The sequence below is a fragment of the Capricornis sumatraensis genome, chromosome 9 (assembly GCF_032405125.1).
Source record: "Capricornis sumatraensis isolate serow.1 chromosome 9, serow.2, whole genome shotgun sequence".
Classification (NCBI taxonomy): domain Eukaryota; kingdom Metazoa; phylum Chordata; class Mammalia; order Artiodactyla; family Bovidae; genus Capricornis; species Capricornis sumatraensis.
Genome location: NC_091077.1, coordinates 3,198,960 through 3,225,684, shown reverse-complemented (window position 1 = coordinate 3,225,684; position 26,725 = coordinate 3,198,960). Strand labels below are relative to the sequence as shown.

The following is a 26,725-nucleotide window of genomic DNA, read 5'->3' as shown; positions in this document are numbered from 1 at the left end:
TGTACAGGTCACATTTGGGGCACAGTGCCTCTTCCTCATAGCTGTTGTTACTCTCTCTGGCAGAAGCTGATCCCCGGCTGATTGAGTCCCTCTCCCAGATGCTGTCCATGGGGTTCTCTGATGAAGGCGGCTGGCTCACCAGGCTTCTGCAGACCAAGAATTATGACATCGGGGCTGCCCTGGACACCATCCAGTATTCAAAACACCCACCACCTTTGTGACGATGTTTGCTCACACATTCTGTGTCCCCTTTCTTGTCTCATAGTTGTGTTGAGTTAGTGTAGAACCCCAGTGCCTCTAAGTGCCAATTTCTCGTCATTCTTCTTTCAGAGTCTGGGGGGTGGGGACGCACAGAGCCATTTAGGGCAGTAAGAACAAGTGATATGGGGGGAGTTCCAAGTGTGTGAGTGCTGATTCTGAGAAACGGATCAGTTTCCCATGGATGTCTGGCTCCTTCCAGCCAGGGGAGCCCCCCTGGGGCAGAGCGAGAGACTCCTTGCTGGGGAGCACGTAGAGACCGTACTGCATCCTGTCCACACTCCCCCTGCAGGATTATACCAGCAGTCCAGAGTAGACCTTGCCAAATGGCTTCCTGCTTTTTCTAATGACTACACTGTTATGTAATTGATTTTCTGCTAGAAGTTTGATATCCTCTGAATTTAGCTAAAGGATCACCAGCATTCAGCCGGGGTGGAAGAGGCTGTCCTGTAGCGATTACAGTTCAGGACTGTAGCTAACATCTGAGAATAAAGAAGGGCTCACAGAGGAACTCATGTTGTTCAGAGTACTGCCTATTTCATAACCACTGTAGTTACCATTTCCAAACGTGTCGGCTGCTTTTAAAGTTAAGAAAATCGCTTTGTAGCCATTCTATTTGTAAACAATTTTAATTAAAGATATAAACACTTTAATCAAAGATGGTACGAGAGGTAATCTGTTTGATGGTAATATTTATCGTCGCTTCTTATAGTTCCCATAAGTCCTCAGTCCTGCTATTTGAAAGCAACTTGGGCAACCCTGTTTTCAGTGGCACAGAGGTCACTGACTTGAAGGGTTCATGTAACAAATGTCTACATGAGTAACATACCAGTTTCAACTCACAGATCGTCATCAAAGTCCTCTCCAGTTTTAAAAAGGTCACATAGATGCATGAGTGAAGAACGTGCCTGCACCCCTTTGACCAAGGGCGCACCCTCTGCCCAAGGGCCTGTGCTCCGTGACTGCTCGGGGATCCTCCCACAGACCTGCTTGGGCCCAGGCATGGGAGTGTGTGTGGTCTGAGGAGACTGGCATGCACCGGGGAGCCTGCAGAGGCCTCCTTCCCTTGGAGTCTGGGCCCTGGGGGCCCCCTGCTCAGCTTGTGCTGCCTGGATTGGCCTGAGGCCTCTCTGCAGAGGGGTGAGGGGCTCTGTGTCCAAATGTGAGCTGTTTCCAAGACATTGTTCCCACTTAGACATGGTCCTGACCTGCTGGGCAGGACACGGTGGTTCCCCCCGGGGAACAAGCTCCATGGTGTCCCGGTCCTCACGACGGCTCTCTCTACCCTTCCCCGCCAGGCCAGCATGGTCCTGCAGTGGAGACACGAGGCGCTGGCACGTTCTCCCTTCAGAGGAACAAGTGCCTAGCAGACTCAAGGGACAGGGAGGAGCGGGTCCTGGGCATGCACTACTCTTGGAATGAACCTCTGGGCACTGACAGTTTCTGCTCTGTGTTGTCTACTATCCTGTAGGCTGGCAGGCTAGGGATATGCCTTGATTTTGAGATTAAGCAAAGCACAGCAAATAAATGCCCTCTCTCTCACTCCAAATTCCATGACCAGGCTTTCCCAAAGAGCAAGATGTTCCCACGGGATCAGTGGATCTAGCTCATGGGACCTTAGAATCAGATGAGGGAGTGCCTGGGGTGCGAGCAGAAGGACTCTCAAACCGTCTGGAGACACCATATGCTCATCGCCAGGCAGGGGGAAAGGTCTCTCTACAGCCGCGTTGAGGGTTTTAAAGCTGCAGGTACGGAATGTGACAGTGCCGCTGGGGCCTGGCGTCTCTCCCTCAGGAAACAAGGGTTCACTGAAAAATGAGTGTCACTGCCTACAAAGGAATGTGAAAGCAATGATAGGAGGGACCCGCAGCACCACCCCCAGGCAGCATGGAAGAGGCTCTGGGTGGTTGTTAGTGATCAGAGACTGCCCGCTCTGGGGCTGAGTTGTTGTGACCTCTTTGGACCTGTGCCAGCCTTGATTCCTCACCTTCAAAACAAAACAGGCTTGTGAACATTAGACACTGCAGTTAAAATGTTTAGCCCAGGGACTGGTACATCAGTAACTATCACACTCATTATTCTATAATTTGGAGATTCAGCGCTATACCCTTACCTGGGGGTCACACAGCTAGTTAGTAGCAACACCAAGTTTGATCTCTGCCTCTTGGCTTTGAATGGGTGCTCTCCACTACTGTCTGAAGCTGGTCAGGTCAACCCTGGCCTATGTTGGTGCAGCAGTGACATATGCCTGGCAGAGTTCCTCTGTCTGGACGCCTGTGGCTCCCATGACAGCATAAAGCAAAACCCTCATTCTGCGGCCTGGAAGGTATGGTGGGGTCTGCTAGGTTTGAAGCATCAATAACAAGAGCAGGTTCTAGGTGAAGAGAGTGCCCCAAATTCACAAGAACCCACCTGGGTAAATGAAGGTGACAGTTCCTCAGAAATCCAGGGCAGGTCCCAAGTTGAACAGTCTGGGGAAGACCTGGCGCTCCATGTAGAATGAAGAGAACGGTCCTGATGCAGAAAAGTCCTACTGGTCAACCTTGCTTGTCTCCAAGGCATCCAGTTGCCCTTTTGACTCAGTTAACATGAGACCCAAACAGTGCAGGCCAGAGAAAGGAGTTGGCTTAAGACATAACAAGACACTTGGGAAGTTGGACTTTGGGGATGGAGGGGTAGGGTATAAGTCTTTTAATAGTCCAAAAAACAATAAAATCCAGCGTGTGCTCAATGGACACTGGGACACTGACCTTCAAGGACTTCAAGGTGACCTCACAGTTTCTGGAGTCCTGGACATGAGGGATGCAGAGAGGCTGGACTGTGCTCTGGTTCCATTTCCTGGCAAAGAAAATGCTGTCAGGAATCTAGTCCTGGGACTACCCTGGTCCAGTGGTAAAGATTTCGCATTCCAATGCAAGGGGTATGGGGTTCAATCCCTGGTCAAGGAGATCACACATGCCTCCTGGCCAAGAAACCGAAACATAAAACAGAAGCAATATTATAACCAATTCAACAAAGATCTTTAAAATCGTCCATATAAAAAAAAAATCTTTAACAATGTAAAAAAAAAGATCCAGTCCTCCTTGTAATAATCTATAATGGAAAAGAAATTCAACAAGAATATATGTACACACCTATGTATTATTACTACTATATATATAACCAAGTCACTTTGTAAACCTGAAACTAATGCAACATTATAAATCATCTATCCTTCAATAAAATTAAAAAAAATACAGCCGAGTCCCACCACTGAGCAGTGGTCTGATCCTGACTTGGTGGTCGCCTGCTCTGACACCTAGCACCCTGCCATCCCTTGCAGCTCCCCAGATGGCTGCTCAGCTTCTGCCCTATTGCCAACAACAGGCTGCCCAGTGACATCCAAGGCAGTCCATTTCTCTGCTCTACAGCTTGCAGTTGCTAGAAAGTTCTTATTCTGAACTGGAATCTACCTCCCCAAAGCATCTGCCCTGGAAGAGCCACCCTAAACCTACATGAGGAGGTCTCTCAGAAACTCACTGAAATGCAGGTTAAGCTGAGAGGAGACCTGTGACCATCAGGTCTTTCCTGCTCTCAGCTAAAATCTCCCAGGCCCGTTAGCTTCTCTGGCCACACTTCACTTTGTCAACCTTGCCCTTGAGTTCCTCCCTGAGGTCAGCACAGTCTAGATGTTCTGAATTAAGTGAGACTCCTAAGAGGCGCCTCCACTGGCATCTTGCTCAGCCTCCACCTCTGCGCCTGGTGCCCAGCCCGGCCAGGGGCCTGTGCTGACGGCGCCTCCTGGCTCACAACCCTCAGGCTCCCTGCCAACCATGGAAGCTGCCTGTCCGTCCCCAAACCACGGGGCAGTTAGCTGGGGGTGGGTGAGGCTAGACTGGTGATGGGCTTGGCACCTCTTCCTAGGCAGGCCTGTGCTGAACGGAGGGTCTGGCTTTTCTCTCTCAGATGAAGGCTGTCTGTTGAAACACAATCCTTCTTTCAGCCCCAGTTCTTCGGAGTCCCTTTCCAGATACTTCAGCCAGCGGTTCTTTGAGGGCTGGGGTTTTTCCTACAGAATTGGGAAGTAAATTTATTCTCAAAAGTAGGCACCTTTACTGAGAATCCCCAGTGCAACTCTGAGGCCCAAAGGCCTCAGGACCCATGCCTACACCACCACCAGGAAAAGAATTCGACCGACAGGTAATGAGAGAGAGAGGTCTTGAACCGAGCACACTGGCACGCACCTGGGGAAAGCTTCAAGGCACAACTTACCAAGACCTTTGAGAATGTCCACACTCCCTGGTCCAGTAGTTTCAAATGAAGATGAAGGGACGAAGATGCTCATGAAAGTGTTACCAATAATTGCAAATATTTTTAATAGCAGAAGTTTGGTAGATGCCCAATAAGAAGGGAATAAAAGTGAAGTTGCTCAGTCATGTCCGACTCTTTGCAACCCCATGGACTGTAGCCTACCAAGCTCCTCTGTCCATGGGATTTCCAGGCAATAGTACTGGAGCGGGTTGCCATTTCCTTCTAAATAAATATTGGCAAATCCACTATATTCTGTAGATACTTTTTAAAAATGAAAATAGTTGAAAGCTATATAGCAACACAGAAGATACAAGTGAAAATCCCAGGATGATGCAAACAAGTATTTCTTACAGAAGTGATGATGAAAGATTAAGTCTGTAAGTAAAGAAACTGAAAGGACAGACTCAAGCACGCGAGAGCTGCTGTGTTAAAGTGGTGTGCTGAAGAGTATCTCCCCTATTTATAATAAAAATACGAAGAGAACCTGGAGTGTAGACACTGCCAGCATAATTCTATGATCAAAGGTGGAGCTCTTCCAGGGAGCCTGTCAGACAGTTGTTTCCCCTGTCCCTGGCAGGACAGTGATCTTGTACCCATGGCATCTTGGAGGTACCAATGGTGTCCTCTGCTCAGTCACTGGCGCTCTGACACACTGCCCACCCAACACTGAGCACCTACTTTGAGGCCCCGGGACAGAGCAGAACGTGAGCCTGTTGTGTGGCTCCATCTAGAGAAAGGGGACATAGCAACCCAGGCACTCTATAACAGCATCCTTTCCCCACCCAGGGTGCTTCGGAACAAGGGGAAGAGGACGAGGAGGTGAATCTCAAGTTAAGTTCAGAAGAATTTGCCAAGCAGTCAGAAGAAAAAGCCCTTTTCATAGTATTGCAAATATTTGTTTACATGGCTGTCTACACACTTATAAAAGGGAAAGGTTTATTCATTTTTGTATTCCCTGCAGCTCTAAGCCAAGTTTTCATCAGTCAGTGACATCAACATTTGTTTACAGAACAAATGACGAATCAATGAATAAATGGAGCCTCTTCGTGGCAGAGCTGGCTCAGGTAGCTGGGCTGAGATGGGGCTGCTGCCTTACCTGTGGACCTGCAGAGGCCGCCTGCCAAGGACCCACGTTTTCTTCCTCATTGGCACTTATGGAATCTCCCAGAGACCTTAGGGAAAGATTGTACAATTGTTCTTTGTAAAATGACCAGGAAGATGAAGGACAGTGAAGGCGGGAACAGTAGGATGCACAGACTTAACAATGGCGATCAAAGCCTGCTCAGGGGAACTTATTGATTGAACTTATCTCTGTTGTTTCGATGTGACTTGGACATCTTCCAGCAGTTCAGAAGGCAGAGGGACCATCTGTTCCTTGGAGCAACAGGAAAAGTAACGTCGGGCAGAAGGGGCGCTCTCGTGGCTTTGCCAAAGACTGGCTGTCATCGACTGTGTGACTGGGTACATCACTGTGTCCCAGGTTCCTCATTTACAAATGGGGGTAACAATGCAAGGGGACTGTGAAGATCGAGACCACACGCGTGCGCCTGCCCTGCTCGGGGCCTGAATAGAGACTGATTCAGCTGTGCTCTGACAGTCCCTCCCATCAGCAGCGGCGAGGTCCCCACTGCAGAGGGTCACAGGAGTGTCTTTACAGCTGTGTGATATCTCAGCCGCTACGAGATAAGGCCTTTACCGCAGTTAGATGTGTCTTCACCCAGCCTCCCAGGGATAGCAGGGGTCTTTCCTCACACAGAGAGCACAGTGAGGAGCCGGAGCCTCTGCAGCCTCGAGTGGAGCCGGATGGCCAATTAAAACACGCATTGTTCGAGAGCTGAAGGCTAGCACCGAAGCCGCAACCACCCGTGTCCAACAGGGCTGCCTCCTCACACGAGGAACTCTGTCTACTGACCTACAATGGAAACCCAAGGCCACCAAACGTGGGCACCTCTATGTCAGTTTCTTCATTTGTAAACCAAAGCGAATGATCCTCCTGGGGTGACGAGGAAGATGAAATGGGATCATGCATGTGAAATGCCTACTCTGCCGCACGGTCGACACCCCAGTGTCCAGCTGAGCAGTGTCCTGCCTGCTACTGGCCAGAACTCTGCTCACCATACTATGATCTGGGAACTCAACTCCATCCACTGCAGAACCTCTCTCTGCAGTATGAAGGTATGGTCTGTCTTCTCACTTCTGACGTTACCCTGAGAACCGGGCGTCTACCATTTCTCAGCAGGTGATTTCTCGTTTCGCTACATTTTAGTTCTTCCCTTTGTTTTCCATTTTCTCTAATTTCATTATGTTGTTGTGTCAAAGGGTGGATTTTATCTTTTAAAATTAACTTACTGAGGTATGAGTTGTCATTAACCTACCCTAAAATGTACCAAATTAAGTGTTGGTACACCAGATGAGTTTGGTAAATTGTATTTTTGAAACTATTACTCCAATCAAGATATAGAAAATTTATTGAGATATAATTAGCAAGATTTACAAAATTTTCGTCACTTTTCTCTGCCCTTGTAGGTGAACACCACTCATCCTCACAAGTGTCTGGTCTTTTGCATCTGACATCTTTCACTCAGCAATGGTTTTGAGGTTTGCGCATGTCATTTCTGTTCCTGAGTAGTATTCTACTGTATGAAAATACCACAGAATGTATATTCAAAATCACACTGTCTTGACTGCTGTAGTGTTACACTAAATCTTGAAATCAGGCTGTATAGGTCCTCCAGTTTTGTTATCAAAATCGATTTGGCAATTGCATTTCTATATAAATTTTAGGATCAGTGTGTCAATTTCATAAAAAAAAGAAAAACAACTGCTGGAATTTTGACTGGGATTAAGATGACTATAGATCAATTTAGGATGAACTGACACCGTGACAATGCTGGATGTTCTAATCCATGAGCATATTTCCTCATTTAGATCTTTTTAAAATTTCTCTCAGCAGAGTTGTGTAATTTTTACTGAAAATATCTTGCACACTTTTGGGTTATATTTATCCCTAAGTATCCTATTTTTTGATGGTATCATAAACGGTATTTGATTTTTAAAATCGTTTTCCAACTATTCACTGCAGTTATAGAAAAATAAAATCTAGTTTTGTACGTTGACCATGTATCCTTGTGATTTTGCTAAATTATTAGTTCTAGTAGCTTTCACTTTTCACTTTCGTGCACTGGAGAAGGAAATGGCAACCCACTCCAGTGTTCTTGCCTGGAGAATTCCAGGGATGGTGGAGCCTGGTGGGCTGCCGTCTATGGGGTCGCACAGAGTCGGACACGACTGAAGCGACTTAGCAGCAGCAGCAGCAGCAGCAGCAGCTTTTGGATAGGTTCATTAGGATCTGCTACAGACACAATATTTTTATCCAGTTTGGGATTAGATGCATTTCCTGAATCTAAGAATGTAAGCCCTTTGATTCTGGAAAAAGTTATGTTCATTTCTGCAAATATTGCCTTTTCCCATTCTTTTTATTATCTCTTGCTGGAACTCATCTCTGTATATTTCATGTCTCTGAACTTTTATATTTTTCACCTTTCCGTCTTATTCACATTGACAATGTGCATAATTTCTTCAGGTTTATCTTGCATTTCACCAATTCTCTCTTTAGTTGCACTTAATCTGCTTACCAGTCCACTAAGCTGTTTTAGAAAGATTTACTTATTTACTTGTATTTGGCTGTGCTGGGTCTGTTGCTGCACTTGGGCTTTCTCGTGGGCTTCTCACTGCAGCGGCTTCTCCCGTTACGGAGCGCAGGCTCTAGACGTGTGGGCTGCCTGTGTTGCCACCTGTGGGCTCCAGAGCACAGGCTCAGGAGTTGCGGTGCAGGGCCTAACTGCTCCACAACACCTGGGATCTCCCAGGACCAGGGACTGAACTAGTGGCCCTTGCATTGCAAGGCGAAATCTTAACCACTAGGCCAACAGGGAAGCCACTAAACTTTTAATTTCAGTGACTAAACTCTTCATTTCTACAAACTTTTTGGTTGTTCTTTAAAAAACTGGTTAGCTTTTAAAGTCTCTTGCTCTTCTTTCTATCAACCATCCTCATTTAATTTCATTAAATACATTAAACATACAATATTATGTATTCTGAACTCTTTTTGGACCTGACTTCTCTGTCATTTCTGCTGTCTTTTGCTCACGGTGACATGCTTCCTTAAGTTAGTTAAATGATCTTTAACTTTGGGTATATGCCACTTGGAATTTCATATATCCTTTGATGCCTGGGTTGAAGATGTATTGCTCCAAAAAGGAGCTACTACATTTATCTCTGCTTCCTGGGACAATTTAAAAATAAGTTTGAAGGGCTTCCCTGGTGGCTCAGTGGTAAAGAATCTGCCTGTCAATGCAGGAGACATGAGTTTGATTCCTGGTCTGGAAAGATCCCCCGTGTCACGGAGCAACTAAGCCTGTCTGCCGCAACTATTGAGTCTGTGTTCTGGAGCCTGGGAACTACTGAAGCCCATGCAGCTTAGATTCCATGCTCTGCACCAGGAGAATTAGCCGCGACAAGAGGCCCACGTGCTACCACTCCAGAGCGCAGCCCCTGGCTCGCTGCAGCGAGAGAAACGCCTGTGCAGCAACAGAGACCCAGCAGTCAAGAAAAGAAACTAAGTCCTCAGCTTGAGACTTTTCACACAGCATGTGTAAAGGTCACGTGACAGCATCCTTGTGCTTACAAAATCTTGGAGCAGTGGTTCCCCTCTTTAGCCAGTGCCAAGGGCAAGACAGGCTGGGTCAACCTACCTCGGAGGGGTGCCTTTCTAGGTGAATTGTACACCAAGGGGGTAGTCCTTTGGGGACTCAGCTCTATGTGGTGGTCTCCGACTGACCTTCCCACACTGAACAGACTTTGTCTTCGTCTCCTGCCTCCCTCCCAGCTACTTGGAAGCTGCAGGGCAACAGGTTTCAAATGCCCCAGCAGCCCAGCTTATTCTCTCGATTTTGGCTTTTGCTTCATTTTTGATCTCTGATGGCTACTTACCTTCTTGTCATCTCGTCAGTGCCTATAAAATATTGTGGCTGGCATTTTAAAATTAACTTCAGTGGGAAGATTGTTCAGTATCTAATCGCCATGTTGTTAGACATGGAAATCTAAGGGATTTCTCCATCATATACTCCCACCATCCACTCAAGAGGAAAACAGGGCAAGATAACCAGGCCTCCCTCAAACTATCATACCTGAGTGACATCTCTGAAATCTGTCCCTGCAGCAGGTTTAATTTTTGGACATGGCGTCTACAGTCAGCACCAGAGCCCTCACCGTAAGCCTGAGAAACAAACACAGATATGAGTTTAAAAAGTATTGACAGAATGTTGAGAAATAGATCCATTCGAGACACAACTCAGGGAGGGTAAAAATGTACTATGCAAGGCCTGAAGCACCATGCAGGAACTCAAACAATGATTGCCATTTCTGCAGTGATTTACAAACTAACAGTCTCAGGGACTAATTTCAGTGAATCTGGCTGCCCACCATCACCCTGAATCTTACACGTCAAAGCCAAACTCAACCCAAACCCCACACAAATTGGTTAATAAACATAAGGAATTCAGAAGAGAAGTAACGCAAATTGCCAAATTCATGAAATGATCCTTAACCCTCACTCACAATCAAAACAACATGAAACAGATGAGATACTTATTTCTCACTTAGTAGTCACTCATTTGTTCAATATATATTTATGAAGTACCTATTATGTGCCAGGACCGGAACTAGGGAAGGACAATACAAGAGTGTATAAACATCACTGTCATCACAGAGCTCTGTAGTGTAAGAGATAATAAGCTCATAAGACACCTATAGGCTGAGAAGTGCTACACAAGAAAGCAGGGCAATGCAGTGGGGGTGGGCAGAGTGCAGACACAGTAGGTGATTTTATACGAGGTGTTCAAGAGGCCCACGAGTGGATCACTGAGAGGGTAACATCTGAACACAAAACAGGGAGATAAGCGGGAACGAATCGTGTAGATAGCAGAAGCAATGGAACGGAAAGGAGTGCAAACACCTGGCATTTTGGAGAAACAGCGAAGAGGCCACGTGGCTGGAGTTGAATGGTCTAGGGCAAACAGGGTAGGAGATGAGGTTTGGAGTGCAGGCCCTGTTACAGGAAAAGTCAGCCTTATGGGCATGAGATCTGCTCTGCTCTCTTTCTTGAAATTCTTATTCATCTTTGAACCTGTGTTGTGTAAGTAAAGTCTGATGGGATGATGAAACATGTTCTAAGTTGTGGACAGCAAATGTGCCCACCATTCCTTGCCACTCTGTTTGCACAGAGCATGCCCGATGCCCTGGCGGCAGAGGCCTGGTGGCAGAGCCCCGGTGAGCTCGCAGGGTGTGAGAGCCCAGTGAGGCTCCAGGCGTAGGCGGCATGCGCTGCCTGTGCCTAAGTCCGGGAGGTGTGCCCGTGCCTGAGGGGCCAGGGCTCCCAGGGGCACCAGAACCTGCTTCAGCTGCAGAAAGAAGGCAAGGGTATTTCACCAACAGCATCAACAACCAATAAACCTATCATATCTCTTCTTATTCCTATTACCTCCCTGGAATAGCCTGTGCTGAAAACGCCATAGAAAAAGGGACAGAAGCACAATCCACAGTTCCTCTTCTTCTTGGTGTTTCCTTACTAATCAGTGAGTGGAAGGTTGAGAGTGTAGGTAGAACGTGTGTGTGTCAAACAGTGAGGTAAAAATAGCTGAGTTAATTTCGTGCAACATCTCCACTCTTAAGAATAAAATATGCAGGCGTATATGAGCTACAAAAGAAAAACTGCCTTTCTGATCATTCTACATATGTACTAAATGCTCTTACATTATTCTGTATATGTTCCACATACGTACTAATGTTCTTAGCATTTAAAACCAGTGTTGCACAGTCTAAATGGTACTGCACTATTTAAATGTTAGCTTTTAACATGTTAAAATGTTGGTTGAAATCAACATTTAGTTAGTTTTTCTTTACACAGGAATAAATTATATAGTAAATTAAAAAGTAGCAAATAGGGACTTTCCTAGTGGTCCAGTGGCTAAGGCCTGAGTTCTATCCTTGGTGGGGGAACTGGATCCCATATGCTTCAACTGAAAAGACCCTGCACGCTGCAACTGAGACCTGGAGCAGTCAAATAAATTAATAAATAGAAATAAATATTTAAACCATTAGTAAATAAAAAATCTTAGGAAAAGTCAGGAGATCATGAAAGAAGAGCTTAATATTTAGAACCCTTAATAGCAGTTTTCTTCTGCTTTTGCAAAGGGGCCCACATTTCCACTTTACATTGTCTCCTGCCCCGTCCAGGCCCTGTCTGAAGGCCCACATATACTACTCCAACCTGGAAGGTCTGACGTGATCCTGCACACGTAGGACCCTTGGGCTACGGTGCTGAGACTGTATGGCTGAACCAGGTGACCAGCCAGGAGGGGGCTGCAAATACTGAGGCAACTCAGTCCACTGTGATAGCAAGTGGGCACAGTGTGGGTACATTGTGACTAAATTTGCTGATGGGTCACATGGAGAGTATAAAAGGACAAGAAGAGTCAGGGATGAGTCCAAGGTCTGTAGCCCGAACAACTAGAAAGAGACTGGGCAGTTGAGATGGGGATGACTGTGGGAAAAGCAGGCAGGTGAAAGGAAGGGGAGGGCTTCCATCTGGAACGTAGGTTTGGGATGCTTGCTAGATATCCAGCAGAGAGGTAAGCGGCCAGAAGCATATACAAGTTCACTGGCAGGCCTCGGGTCTGACACAGACACTCATCTCAGACCACTAAGGGAATGACTGTGGCTAGAGAAGAGGTGAAAAGCAAAACAAAAAACTGAGTTCCAGAGCACTCCAGAGTTTAGAAGATGAGGAGACGGGAAAAAACTAGCAAAGAGGACTGAAACACAAGCCAGGAGCAGGGTGGCTAGAGTCCAGGCAGAGACTTCAAGGAGGAAGAAGCGGCTAACTGACAAATGCCCCCAGTAAGGCGCGTCACTTGAGGACTGAGAACCAACCATTATTTTCAGCAACACAGAGACCATTGCTGACTTGGACGTGAGCAATTTTAGGAGACTGGTGCGGAGTGAAATCCCATTTTGGGCAAGTTCAAGTGAGAATGGGAGGAGATGAACTGGAGAGAGAAAAGGCAAAATTTAAAAAGATTGATAACTGACTTATGATTGCCAAGAGGGAATAGGGTGGGGAAGGGATGGTCTGGGAGTTTAGGGTTAGCGAGTGTAAACTATTATACATAGAATGGACCAACAACAGTGCTCTACTGTGCAGCACAGGGGACTATATTCAATATCCTATGATAAACCATAATGAAAAATATGTAAAAGGATGTGTGTGTGTGTGTGTGTACACACACATACAATTTCTGCAAATAACTGCATCACCTGGCTGTACAGCAGAAATGAACCTGATAGTGTAATTCAACTACACTTTAATGAAATAAATTGAAAAATTAAATAAATTCCCCAAAGACTGACAACTTATGTATGGCATGACTGGGAGGGTGCGTGCACTCTTGCATGGCAGAAACTGCTCTCTGAACACTAAAACACATTCTCTCCTCATCTGAGAGCAGACTAGACTACACTTTCCAGTCTTTCTGGCAGTCAGGTGTGGCCATGAAACTGGGTTCTTCCCATTGGAATGTGAACCACTTCCAGATTCTTCCTGGGTAGTGTTTTCCTGATCTTGCACCTTTAGGGGCTTGTGGTATCAGGAGACAAGCCTCAGGAAATAGCAGAACCTCAAGATGACAGGTGCCAGGGTCCCGAATGATCACACCAAGTACAGCTGCCCTGCTCATCTCAAACTCTCCCAGGACTGTTCAAAATAGCAACAGAAACAACTTCTATTGTGTTAAGCCACAATCGTGGTGTCTGTTAATGTGGCCTAGTCAGTCCTAAGCCATACACCACTGCATAAGCATGGGAGGTGCTGAGAGGAAGGCAAACCTTCCTCAAGAATGCAGAAATACAGGCTGATACCTAAAACATGTGCAGTCATCAGCCAGCCTCCTGACTTCTGAGACCCCATCTCAGGGTAGGCCTCAGCTGCCATACTTAGCGACAGATGACCTAACTGTCCCCACTCCTGCCCATCCCAACTGACAGGACCAGAGGTGGACATCTGAGTCAACCGCATCAATCAGATTATTTCTCCCAGGAGTTTATAACTGGGACTCAGCTCTTTCAGTTGGTTTGAAATGAGATTCTGTGGTCTGTGAGTGGAGTAAGTTACTGGGGCTGGAAAGAGAGAGAAAGGAAAGGAAAGCTGGAAAGGGAGAGGAGGAGGAAGGTACAGTGAGAAACTCGGTGAAGGGAGGAGGAGGGAGGGAAAAGAGGATGCTTGTGTGGCTGGCAGCTCTTCAGGTCCTGGGGTTGGTTCTTCAAAGGTCAAGGGCAGTTCTTCCCCTGGATCCCCACAAGATATCCCATTACCTTGCCAATGCATTTTAAATTTTGCTGAAGTGTTTTTTCCTATAATCTGCAACTGAGAGAACCTTGGTCGAAAGAATTCCTCTAACTTGTAAATTTGTCCTAAGGAAATAATTGGTCCAGTAAAGAAAGAAGTATTTGTAAGAAGCTTCACTACAGAGTTTGCTGGTGGCTTAGACAGTAAAAAATCTGCCTGCAATGCAGGAGACCCGGGTTCAATCCCTGGATCAGGAAGATCCCCTGGAGAAGGGAATGGCAATCCACTCTAGTATTCTTGCCTGGAGAATTCCATGGACAGAGGAGCGTGGTGGGCTACAGTCCATGGGGTCACAAAGAGTCAGACATGATTGAAAGACTACACTTTCTTTCTTTCTTTTACTACAGAGTTGTTCATAATAATGAAAACTAAAATCAACCTAAGTGCCCATCAATGTGGGGCTGGTCATTTATTCATTCAACAGACATTCCTTGAGTGAGCACTATCTCACAGGCACCGTGCTAGGTACCAAAAGTATACAGTAAAATGTAGAAAAAAGGGTATATGTGTGTCCATCAACAGATGAATGGATACAGAAGATGTGGTGTGTGTGTATGTGTGTGTGTATGTCTGTATATATAAATCTAATGGAATATTACTCAGTCATAAAAAGGAATGAAATATTGCCACCTGCATCAACATGGATAGACCGAGAATGTATTATATTGAGTGAAGCAAGTCAAAGACAAGTATTATATGACTTATATGTGGAATCTAAAAATAATACAAATGAACTTATTTACAAAACAGAAACAGACTCACAGACACAGAAAACAAACTTATGGTTACTAAAAGGGAAAGAGAGGGAGAGGAATAAATTAGGAATATGGGATTAACAGATATACATCACTACATATAAACAAGGGTTTATTATATAGCATAGGAAACTGCATTCAATTTCTTATAATAATTTGTAATGGAAAAGAACAGAAAAAATATGTATAACTAAATCACTTTGCTATATACCTGAAACCAACATAATATTGCAAATCGACTATACCTCAATTTTTTAAAAAGTGTATATAAATAAAAGAGGCAAAGCATTTACTCTCAAGGACTTAGAGTCTGAGATGGACAATACTCACATAAACACACTTGACTATATTTCTGACAGGGAAGTGAGATTAACTAGGGGATGCCTCAACAACAAGCACACAGAGGGAAGCAGGTCTGGACTGTTTCAAGGTCAGAAGGAAAAGTCCCTGCAGCTGAAAGAAGAGAATGATGCGATGAGGCTGCAGAGGTAGGATCAAGGGTTGGAACAGGTGCACAAAGGGCTCAGTGAGGAGACCGTGTGGGTGGGTCAGTATGTACGGACTTGGAAAAAAACTGTAATCTGGGTGAAAAAATTGGGTTAATAAGAGCATTTACAACCTGCTCCCTTCAGTCCATGTGCTCTTTCACCTCCTGACTACCTTCACACCCTGCCCGCCCCTTCCACACCCTTGGATCTCTAACAGCTGTCTGTCCATCCCCAGTTAGGTCTGATTACTCTTACAGACTCTGCACTCTCCTCTCACCGCGCTGTTTAATTTTAAATTACATGTGTGGTTTTAGTTTCTCTTCCCCTTTCACAGGGGCAGATCTGTACAGGCAATAAGCACAGCTTCTTACCTTTCACTGTTTCCCATGCCTACACATAGAAGGTACTCAGTAAATGCTGACTGACTGAATAAACAAAGGAAGGCCACTTTCCAGGCACCGCTCCATCCACTTCACTTCCTGAAGGAAGACGGTCTTAGGGAGCAGGAGCTCTCTATCTAATGAACCTGAGTCAATAATAGAACAGTGGGCTCCATGAGCAGCACACTTCTGCACGGCTGGGTCCTACCTGCTTTCTGGTGCGCATATTAGACACCCTGCTTCTTGGGACTCACCTGCAAAAATGACTGCTTCTTTCCACAAGCTTTGCATGTCCACTTGAGACTCTTTTTCACCTATAAAGACATTTCAGAAATATAGCTATGATAATTATTTGAAACAGTTGGAACCGGATCAGAAATAGTAATTTAAAGAGATCAGTGGAAAAGAATAGAGTCTAGAAACAAACCAACACATGTATGAAAACTTAGTATATTATAAAGGTGAAGAAAGAAGAGCCTATTTAACAAGTGGTTCTGGGAAACTGGGTATCCATATATTAATAAACAGAATCAAATTCAGTTCAGTCTCTACTATCTATTATTCTCAAAAAATTCCATAACATTTCAAGTCTTGATAAATCTGACTAGATGGGGTGTCTCAACATAATAAAATGGCTTATTTCCAGCTCTAAAGCTGCAGAATCACCATGAGCCATTCCCATGAAAGTCAAGAACAAGTCAAAGATTTGCACTATTATTTACTCTTTTTGGATGTGCTAGCCAATAGAATTGGAAAAGAGAAAGTAATTAAGAGATATGAAAATGGAGGGAAAAAAACTAACCTTATTTATGAATATTATGATTTATTTCTTTAAAACCCAAGATAATCAAATGAAAAACTACTAAAACCAGTAAGACAATATATTAACATAGGCGCTAGGTAGAAAATTAATGTAACGAAAATTAATATCGTTTATAAGCAAACATATAGTTAGAAGAGATAATGAAAGAAAAGTCCATTTATAATGGCAACAAAGAAAATGCTACCAAGAGGCACCAAAGCTGCTTTAACAGGTGGAATGAGGACTTCCCTGGTGGTTCAGCAGTTAATCCGCCTGCTGATGCAAGGGAGACCGGTTTGATGCCCGGTCTGGGACGACTCCACAAGCCTCAGAGCAACTAGGCCTCTGCACAACTAGACCTGCGCTCTGCAACCTGAAGCCTGTCCCGCCACAGCCTGCACTCTGCAACGAGAAGCCGAAGCAATGAAGACCCAGCACAGCCCAAACCAAATTAATCAATGCTAACAATAAAAGCTCTTTAGAAAAGAGATGGACTGAGATAACATGCTTAACATCATGAAGATGTCTAAGTTGATTCATAAAAATAAGTACAGTTGAAACAAAAACCATCGGGTCTTTTGGAGAAGTACCTAAAAGGATTCTAGGGAGGACAAACAACATCTATTACAAATTTAAGTGGGTATATCCTAAGATTCTACTTCTCAGCATCTACTTTCAAACACCATAAAAACATCGTGTACTTTCTATAGCTACATAAGCAAGTAAGAAATGCAATAAAAAATATTAAAAGTTCTGGAAGGACAAGCAGTAACTGACTAGCTCTGAGGGGCTAGAAAGAGCGAGAGAGAAAGAGAATATGGTATAAAAGGATCTTTGCAATTGGACAGGCCTAGCAGAGGAGCTTGGCCGGCTGTCCTGAGTCTTCCTCTAGTTCCAGCTAGCAGGAGCTACTCTCTAGCTGTGGTGCCACGGTTTTTCATGGCGGTAGCTTCTCTTGTTGCAGAGCATCGGCTCTAGGGGTCCTGGACTCACAGCTGTAGCTCACGGGGCCCAGAAGTTTCGGCACATGGGCTTAAGTGCTTGGAGGCATGTGGAATCTTCCCCAACCAGGAATCAAACCCCTGTCCCCTGCATTGGCAGGCAGATTCTGACCCACTGTACCACCAGGGAAGTCCTGGTTTCTACAAATCTTACAACCAAAAAGCAAAATGCCCCCCAAAGGCCACAACAACGGGTATGGAGAAGTGACATCAATAAAACCTAGTTCTCACAACTGATACCATCACTTGTCCGGGCCTCAGCACACTCCGCAACCCCACGAGACTGAGCCCACGTGTGCGGGCAGGGCGTGGGGAAGAGCTCTAGCCTCTCAAGGCTCCACCTGGTCCTGCCCGCCATCCCCGCGCTCGGGGGAGGGGAGGCCCCACCTGGTGAGCCTGGAAAAGGCTGCAACAGCAGCATCGAAGGACCCTCGCCTGCTGAGGAGGCGCCATCGCGGCCCCCTCGCCCCCGCGTTTTCGCCGGCTTCCGGGTCCGCCGCGGCCCCGCCCCTTCACGCGCTCCGCGCGCTCCAGCCTCGGCCCCGCCTCCTGCGCGCGTGCGCCGTGGGCTGCGGCCGCTGGCGCTCCGGCCCGCCGGCGCACCTGGGCAGGCGGGGTGTCCAGCGTTTGTCAGCGGTCAGCTGGGATCCTGGGCGCCCTCAGGAGTCGGGTATCTATGGTACGAGTTGGGCACTGCTTGGGGTTTTCGTCAGTCAGGTCACTGGTTCTCTGAGCCCGGACGCCCTGGGAAGGTTCAAGTTGGCGGGGCGGGGTCTCCAGCCGGCTCTTGGGGTCTGGCCTTTCCCGGTCCCATTTCTTCTGCTTCTTCAGGTCGGGGAAGAGCGAGCCGGAGGTCTCCTCCCTGCTCCGGCCGATTCCCTGGGCCCACGGTTGCAATTTGCAGGACCTCTGATCAGAGGTGGTGAGTTAACGTTTGAGCGGGAGTACCGAGAAGCCTGCGGAAATAGGCAGTTCACCAGCCCTACGCTTCTCCGAGAGGGAAACTGAAACGCCCGCCGGTTGAAAACGAAGTCAGTCCTTCCTGCAGTCCCAGGAAAGTCCTGCTCTGAAAGATGAAGACCAAGTCCCGTTCAGAGCAGAGGGGAAAGAGGGCGTCCCTCATGTCCCAACCTCACCGGGACCCTGACGCCATCCCGCCAAGACATTCCCACGTGCTTGACAATATAAATCTTGTTAAAATTTAAAATGCCCAGTCGTGACAAGGCTGTGGTTAGAGAGAAATCTTTCTTATAGGATGCTGGTAAAAGGGGAGAACAATCTGGCGTTTATCTCGATCCGAAAAATAATCTGAATCACCCAAGTGTATTATTTATGCACGAATGTTAACCAAAGTATAACAGGAAAAAAGTGGAAATAAGTATTCTAAAGAATGGACCATCATGCAGGTCCATTACAGAGTTTGAAGTGAAAACGCTAGCATGTGTATTGTTGGGAAGCAAGGAAGTTAACAAGTATACACAATAGCAGTTAGGTAAAACCAAGCATCATTTGTTTACATATAATGTGCATGGGCAAGGGTCAAAAATGACTTTTTATAAGTGATTTAAAATTTTTAATATTTTCCAATTTTTGCACAGTAGTGTATATTAGAAAAAGCCAGTTAACTTAAATTATGTTTGAGACTGACTATACAGTGTCCAGAGCCACCTATGACCACTTGAGCGTCAACGGGACCCCCTTCCACCCCCAGCCAAACCACAACTTCTGCAGCAGTCAGGACTTGGTCAATGACTACCAGTTGCCCACATTTTTAGACTTCTCCACCACCCAAGAGGAAGCCGATTATGCCCCCCAAACCAAACAGGTAAGGCATCCTGCTTCCCACCAGCAGCCTCTGATCAGGGCATCCTGAAGCCCTCCCTTGCTTTCACCACAAGGCCTTCCCACTCTTCTGACTACCTTTTAGTCTCTGCCAAACACAGGTAATGGTGGCTGACTCCTCTATAGCAAGCTCTTGATAAATGGCTCCTGTTCTCATCTGGGTGGTTTTTGTTTATCTCCAAGTCTCATCATTGTGGATGAGAGTTTCCGGCAGCTACCAAGAATGTTTCGTGGTTAATGAAAAGGGCAGAATAAAATTTCATAAATGATGTGAGTTCGACTTTGAAAAAGATAAATACAGGGGAAAAAACACCAAAATAATGAATAGTAGTCTGAAATACTAGGAAAAATTGTTTTTCTACTGTTCTGTATTTTTCCCTTTTTCTGCAACAAACATGTAATCCTTTAAAATTCATATGCATATTTTTTCTTGGAAATTATAAGAATGACTCGAATAGTTTGGTACAACAGATCACTTGGTAAGGAGTTTTGAAATGTACACTGTTTACTTACAGAATCCAAATGTATTTAAAACTTTATTTTTATTATCCACACATTGTTTAGGGTTACTGTTCTTGTTATTGGGCCTCCCTAATAGCTCAGTTGGTAAAGAATCCACCATTAATGCAGGAAATGTTCTTGGTATTAAACATTTTAACTATCATGCCAGGTTAAATGATTAACAGATGAAAGTATATGGTTTATTTTTATACACTTATCACATAAAAAGGCTAATGTCCTCTTTTATACTGTTTACTTTCTTCGGTATACTCTTAGATTTATACTTCTACCTGGTATATAAAACATTTATTTACATTCCAAATTATTTAAATCTAATTGATTATAATCAGTTTGATTTTAAACTGCCAATTTCATGGAATTCTTATGTATATCCTTAGTTTCATTATGGCCAAGAACTATAATTTCATTACAGTCTTTCTGGCAGTAAGTCCTTTGAAATTAATTTATGACAAAGCATGTAGTCAGCTTGTGTAAATACTAGAAAGGAAATTACAGTACTGAAGAAAGAAAAGTTGTTACGCTTCCTTGATGTTGTTTTGCTGTTTGTTGTTTTCAATAGAAAAGTGACTCAGCAGTTGTGCACAAGGTAAAATCATGGAGGCTTTTTATTTTTAAAAACATCGATAAAATCTAAAGAGCTATAAAATAGATCAGAACCTGGAGCTGCGGAGGAGGGGGGGATGCAGGCATTGGCAGCACATGGGCAGAAGGGGTCTTTCTGGGGTGATGGAAATATTCTAGAGTTGAACTGTGGCGATGGCTGCACAGCTCTCAGTTTACTAACAATCACTGAATTGTAGCTTAAAACAGCTGAATTTTATGGTATGTAAGTTTTGCCTCAATAAGGCTATTCAATTAAAAAACCAAACAAGAGCCACAGAGATGTTATCTTTTAGTAAAAATGAGGGGTGACTGTGTTGGGGCCAAATGCTGGACATGATAATCAGCTCCTGCTGCAAAGCTATGCTATGATAAGTCGCTTCAGTTGTGTCCGACTCTGTGTGACCCCATAGACAGCAGCCCACCAGGCTCCCCTGTCCCTGGGATTCTCAAGGCAAGAACACTGGAGTGGGTTGCCATTGCCTTCTCCAATGCATGAAAGTGAAAATGCTTCAATATTAATCCTTTCAAGGATTAAATGGTGAGAAGTCAGCTGAAGCTGTAGTTCAGCTAAAGTGGAGATGCCGGGGATCGAACCCGGGACCTCATACATGCAAAGCATGCGCTCTACCGCTGAGCTACACCTGCTGCAAAGCTGGGGGGGTCTTTATGGCTCAGCCTGTTGCACATGTCCCTACACTCTGCTTCCTGAACCCAAAGGCTGACTGCAGCCAGGCCTGAGCACACGGCTCCTACCCCTAGACCCAGGCTGTTGACCCCCGCAGAGCAGGTTTTCTCTGTGAGTGCAGCTCTGCACACGCCCTGCCCAGTCTGCGTCAGCAGCTTCCGTGTCCCCCTCCTGCCTGGGGTCTTGAAACCTCACTTGCTGTGAGAGACTTAAGTGTTGGGAAGTTCCGGAGTATGGCCGCGGCCCCGTACCTGCCTGGGGAGGAGCCAGGAGGCTGAGGCAGTGGTTGAGGGTCGCATTGGTTCTCTATACACAGTGCGGCTTTTCATTCTTTCAGGGATTTATTAAGGCATTGAGCATAGTGTGATTCTTTTTAGCCAACTGAAATGAATACAAGGAAACATATCAGGACCCGAGGGGTATGTTTTCAAGGTTAATGGTGAGGATGACGAGCTGGAAGAGAATTGAGAGGAACATCTGTGCTGGAGGTAACCCACCCTGATGCAGTAGATGCTTTCTGCCCGTGTCCTCAACCAGAAGCAGGCTTGGGGCTCCTCGCAGGCATCTCGAAGCTCTCACCACGGTGCCCAACAGGCACACCACCTCCCTACCTGGGGCCCAGTGGCAGGAAAGCCCCCAGAGCACGCGGCTGCAGGGGACGAGGAGGAGGACAGGGCGTGGCCTGGCCACAGTGCAGGGCAAGCAAGGGCAGGTCACAGAGCCCCCGACACTGCAGGGGCCAGGAGGCCCAAGGCAGAATGAGGGGCCCCAGCTGTGACTGTTCAGCCTTCTTCCCATTTACAGCTCAGTTCTTCTGGGGAGAACTGGAGGGATGTGTCCTTAAGGAGAAAACAAAGGGAAGGGGGGAAGAGAGGCCAGTCGGCAGGCCTTGGAGCCGTCAGCCCAGAACCACAGACTGCTCGTGGTCACTGGAGGTGCTGAACTGCCTCTCTACCTTCCTGTGGTCCTTGATCTTGAGTCCAATGTCTACCCTCTTCTCAAAGAAGTTCACCAGCACAGACTCTGTCAGGATGGAGGCCAGGATCTGCTCGAATGAGATGCACCAGTCCGTGTCAACAGCACCCCCACCGTGGGTGGTGGCCACAGGGCTGCGAGCCTCCCCGCCCACCAGGACTGTGTCGTCAGCCAGGTCTTCACACTGCAGGGAGCCAGTGCTGACCACGGAGTAGGAGGACGTGGACAGGTCGTCTTTGGTTTCGTCGTCGGACAGAGGCTGGGAGGGAGAGCCCCGCCCCTCACCGCCGCCCCCCTCACCCACCGCCTGGCTCTCCTGTGGTGTTTTCCCAGGGTGGGTGTCTCCACCTGCTTTGGCTTGGGGGTCCCCTGCAGCTGGTGGCTGAAGTTCCCAGGCGGGGTCTTGAGGGGGGTCTGGGGCTGGTGGCTCATCCTCATCGGGGGCACTGTCCCTGGACTTCCTGCCTGGCCATGCAGAAAACCTCTTCCCCACCTCCCCGATGCGGAGTAACAGGCTGGCCACCGTGGCGATAGCGTGGTACAGGTCCTGCTCCATGGGGTCTTCACTGAACATGTTGTAAAGCGTTTTGCACAGCTCAATGAACTGCTCCTTTCGAGGGAAAAACAGAAAAGGGGTGGGGAGATGATGAAAGGTGGGTCAGACTACCTCCAGTCAGCCACTCACAATGCTGGCCTTCCGACTGGGGTGAGGGTGTTGTCTTGTTACTTATCTTCATATACCTGTGCCTTGACATAACCCATTTCACAGATTAGGACACTGAGGTGCAGAGGGAAAGGCTTTCTTTTCTAGCTGTCTTTCTTTCAGCACATACAGAGACATTTGGAGTCTCTCTATGCCTGTTCTGTTAGCAGAGACAGACCTATGTCTATCATAACTTTTCAATCCCAGTGATGACAAGGACTTCACTGTGTTTTAGAATCAGTTTGAGCGTTTTAGATCTTTAATTAGAAGCCACTTCAACTCTCCTTAACAAAGCTCTTTAGAGAGTGATGACAAGGTAAGGCAGCCTGGGTTAGTTGAGAGGGATGAAGAGGTCAAGTTCAGATCCTGAAACCACATTTAGGCCTCTTGGCCTGAGAATGGGATGAAAGCTGCCTCCACAGGGCATCCCATTCTTCAGGCCTGTGGGTGAAAGAGCACCCAGATGGCAAGGGGCCCCTCTGGGCAGAGCAGGCCGTGATCAGGCTGCAGCTCAGCAGCGGCCTTTGGTTAGATGTCTGTGGTCCTGGCTGTTAAGACCCTGGAGGCCGCAGTCCTGACCTGGAGACCCACATGTGACTATCGGGCAGGGGGGCAAGTGGGCCTGTGTGCGCGGCTCGGAGCCAGGCCGGAGGGACAAGTGCCGTGACGCCAGCTCATGAATGGCAGTGTGTTTCTGCCTGTTGAGGCTGACCTTCCCCAGCGCTTCTCCGGTTCACGGATGCCGATCAAGTCAGCACCAAGGGAGTGTTCTGGACAAGGCCCTGGAACAACCGGCCCCTATCCTCCTAGGCGGTCCCTGACTGCCGCTGACTGGTGGGTCTAAAGGTAGGCAGGAGAATCCCTCCATTTCAGGGGTGCAGGGAGGGTGGGAGGGTCCAGACTTGGTTGGAATTTTCCAGAAACATCTCTTGGGTGTTCTGATTGGGCCTACCTGGTTCATCTTGGGAAGATCCTTAATCGTCTCCTTTTGAACCTCTTTCTCCTTGGCCCACATTCGAAGGTAGTGCCGATAGTCAGGAGGGCTAGTTCCCTTCTCCTCTGTGAGTTGGAAGAAAGAGATTAATCTCCATCTGTCAAATGAGAGAAAGAGGGCTGGGGGCTGGTAGCAGGGGATAAGGGGGTTTAAGGATTATCTGGCATGAAGTTACCTGGGCCCTACTACAAAGCACCCTGGTGTCTGGGGAGGTAGTGATGGGAAAAACACACAGCAGCCCGCAACCTTTTCGGCACCAGGGCCCAGGTTCATAGAAAACAGGTTTGCTAGAGACTGGGGGTGTGGGGGTGGGATGGTTTCAGGATGATTCAAGTGCATTACATTCACTGCGCACTTTATCATTATTATATCCGCTGCAGCTCAGATCATCAGGCGTTAGATCCTGGAGGCTGGGGACCCCTGCAGGACCACTCAAGGGTCCCCCCCGAGCTATGCTGAAGTAGGTTTGAGCTAAGCTCATGATGATGGCCCCATTATGTCCTCAAGATGGTGATGGGACCACGTGGAGGCTGGAGAAAGGGTGGCATGGAGAGCCAGGGCACCCCCAGAGGGAGGCAGTGATGGCTGGGGGTGCTTGTGGCCACAGGAAATTCAGGCCTGGGACTGATGAGTGAGAGCTGGGTGGCTGATGGGTTGGGCCTTTACCTCAGCGAGAGCTCTGCTATCGGGCATGCATCTGCCATAAGGTACGGGGGCTATTCTGCAGTGACAGGGTGACCAGATCCCACCCCCCCAGGACCTCTACCAGCATCAGCAGATACACACACACACACACACACACACACACCTCTTCTTTTATCCTGGATGTCATTTCCAGCTTCCTCTCGCTCCTCCTGCTGTAATACTTCTGGACAACAAAAAGGACAAGAACATTCTTCTGTTATGACTCCAAACCACTAAGGTCTAGTCTGTGCTCTCCTGTGGACGTGGACCTGGTCCTGGGCCCTGGCCCAGCAGGTCCTGCAGGCTGCTGCTTCTCTGCCCCACACAGGGCCAGCTCACTCCACCTGGTTACGTTAAACCAGCCAGCCACTGAACTCGCACATCTCCTCTTTCCAAAGAATATGAGTCATACCACACAGTCCTTAAATCAATGACGATGCATGTTACAGGCAAAAATTCTGAGACCAACAATTTTATACTTTCCTCCAATAAAGGTCAAACTCGGGGGAGTCTCTGTTACCAATTCAACCTGTAACTGCCACGCCAGCTGATGAATTTTACGTCCCTGCATCCTGTGCTCAGCACTGCATCTCTTAAAGTGACACATACGTGTGCACCGTGGACCTGGGGAGAGCAGGCTGCCCAGCCCCCCCCTCAGGCAGTGCGGCTGGGGGAACGTCAGGTGGGGAGGCAGGTGCCAGCCCTGCCAGACCTGCCCCCTGAGGGGGTGTGGCTGGGGGAAGGTCAGGTGGGGAGAGCAGGCTGCCCAGCCCCCCAGACCTGCCCCCTGAGGGTGTGTGGCTGGGGGAAGGTCAGGTGGGGAGAGCAGGCTGCCCAGTCCCCAAGACCTGCTCCCTGAGGGAGTGCGGCTGGGGGAACGTCAGGTGGGGAGGCAGGTGCCAGTTCCAAACGACCCTCGGCAGCCCTCTGGGCTCAGGGTTTTCATCAGGGAATGGACCGCTGCCTGGAGGTTACGTGAGCTCCAAGGACAGGGCTCTGTACCCCCAGCTCATGGCCTCTCCTCAGGTGCCTGGGACAAGCCTATTTGCTTAGGTTCCAAGTATGACAGAAGATACCTCTGTTTTTTTAGTTTGTATAATTGAAATCAAGGTCCCCAAGCTTCACAGTCAAGTAAGCCTTTGACACTGTCAGTAGGATTGCTTCGGGTATCTTGATAGGATCTTTCAGTTTCCCTTTTGAGTGTGTATTATCCTTGATGTGTTATGACCTATCCCCCGTGAGCAACGGTAGGGTGGTGTTTTGGTCGGTTTTCTGGGTGCATTACACACTGGCCGCTTGACTGCCAGATCCCAGCCCGGAATACCCCACCGCCCTGGGCTCAGTGCTCCCTGCGGGCTTTAAATGCAGCACAGGGCTGACTTCTAACAGGCACTCAACACACACATTTCTCCTCAACTAAAAAGCTGTGTGGAGCATGAAACTGTTTCCTAGGAAAGCCTCCACCACTTTTCTACTTCCACTCATCCGTGTCATCACAATGACAGCTTTGTAACAAACAACAGTATTTCGTGCTTTTCCTATGACCACGATGACAGAATAGTTTTTCCATGTGGCCAGGAGGTGATACGCTGGTACCTATGCAACACCACGATGCCGTGTGTCACCACTTTCTGCCCCTACGACAAGAACGGCAGCTGCCGCTCTCCACCCAGGTCTGCAGCTGGCTATTCAGAACTTAGCCACACAGGAGCCATCTCGGGGACCAAGAGCTTCCAGGCCTCTTGACCATGCAGGGGAGTGTTCAGAAGACGAAGCCCAAGGCCCTGGGGAAGCCAAGTGCAAAGGGGGCACCCTTGCCCCCCAGGCACTGACCTTGAACCTTCCAGGGCAGGAAAAGATCCAGATCGGAGGCCAGAGGAGACGCTGGAAGGGACAGCGAGGAGGAGCAGAGGCAGAGGGAATGAGGAGCCAGGGTCCAGGAAGGCAGAGACAAGAGAAACAGGAGTGAGAGTTCTCCTGGGGCCCTGGCCCTTGTTCTGCAGCTCCCCCGTGCAGCACACCCCCTACGCCTGGGGAGGGCTGCAGGCCACCCGCACGGCCCTCAGCAACTCTGCTTGGCACAGGGCCGGGGGCCAGTGGTGGAGAGTGCTCACCTTCTGAGGAGCTGTCCTCGGTGAAATAATGGGCTGCTTCCAGGGCTGACTCAGCCTCCTCGGGGCTCAGGGCTGTGATTGGAGAGAGAGGAGAGTGAGGGCAGGAGGGAACAACCTGACTCTCACCAGAGGAAACCTCCCCGAGTCCTGGACAAAGTCCCTCCCC

The 26,725-nt window shown here is 47.7% G+C and overlaps 3 protein-coding genes and 1 non-coding gene across 7 annotated transcripts in view; 1 reads left to right on the top strand and 3 right to left on the bottom strand.

The window, feature by feature from the left end:
* SQSTM1 (sequestosome 1) overlaps positions 1-898 on the top strand; it is an 86,637-nt gene extending 85,739 nt beyond the window's left edge. For both annotated transcript variants that reach the window (XM_068981248.1, XM_068981247.1), the window contains exon 8: positions 64-898. In XM_068981248.1, the coding sequence (XP_068837349.1) occupies positions 64-221 (158 nt within the window). In that variant the 3' untranslated portion in view covers positions 222-898. The remainder of the gene's footprint in view (positions 1-63) is intronic.
* Positions 899-1,046: 148 nt separating this feature from the next.
* Positions 1,047-17,896, bottom strand: MRNIP (MRN complex interacting protein). Its single transcript, XM_068980940.1, has 8 exons — positions 17,825-17,896; positions 15,889-15,948; positions 9,738-9,826; positions 5,645-5,720; positions 4,152-4,306; positions 3,009-3,096; positions 2,671-2,772; positions 1,047-1,568 (listed from the first exon to the last, which is right to left on the bottom strand). The coding sequence occupies exons 1-8, from the start codon at positions 17,888-17,890 to the stop codon at positions 1,098-1,100; spliced, it is 1,107 nt and encodes a 368-aa protein (XP_068837041.1). The 5' UTR covers positions 17,891-17,896; the 3' UTR covers positions 1,047-1,097.
* A 2,526-nt stretch (positions 17,897-20,422) lies between these two features.
* The window catches only part of TBC1D9B (TBC1 domain family member 9B), a 40,514-nt gene continuing 34,211 nt past the window's right edge, over positions 20,423-26,725 (bottom strand). The window contains exons 18-23 of one of the 3 annotated variants that reach the window (XM_068979276.1): positions 26,560-26,631; positions 26,279-26,329; positions 24,570-24,629; positions 23,720-23,826; positions 22,413-22,674; positions 20,423-22,134 (exon numbers count right to left, since the gene is read on the bottom strand). In XM_068979276.1, coding sequence (XP_068835377.1) covers positions 22,088-22,134; positions 22,413-22,674; positions 23,720-23,826; positions 24,570-24,629; positions 26,279-26,329; positions 26,560-26,631 — 599 coding nt within the window. In that variant the 3' untranslated portion in view covers positions 20,423-22,087. Of the gene's footprint in view, positions 22,675-23,719; positions 23,827-24,569; positions 24,630-26,278; positions 26,330-26,559; positions 26,632-26,725 lie in introns of all 3 variants that reach the window. The other 2 variants (XM_068979274.1, XM_068979275.1) reach the window with 2 other exon arrangements.
* Positions 20,978-21,049, bottom strand: TRNAA-UGC (transfer RNA alanine (anticodon UGC)). Its single transcript has one exon. It is a non-coding gene; the product is annotated as a tRNA-Ala (tRNA).

Coding starts and splice junctions, on each gene's coding strand:
- MRNIP (XM_068980940.1), bottom strand. CDS start 17,890: ATGGCGCCTCCTCAGCAGGCGAGGGTCCTTCGATGCTGCTGTTGCAGC. Junction 15,949..17,824: donor GCCTTTTCCAGGCTCACCAG/GTGGGGCCTCCC, acceptor ATGTCTTTATAG/GTGAAAAAGAGTCTCAAGTG. Junction 4,307..5,644: donor CGGCCTCTGCAGGTCCACAG/GTAAGGCAGCAG, acceptor CCAATTCTGTAG/GAAAAACCCCAGCCCTCAAA.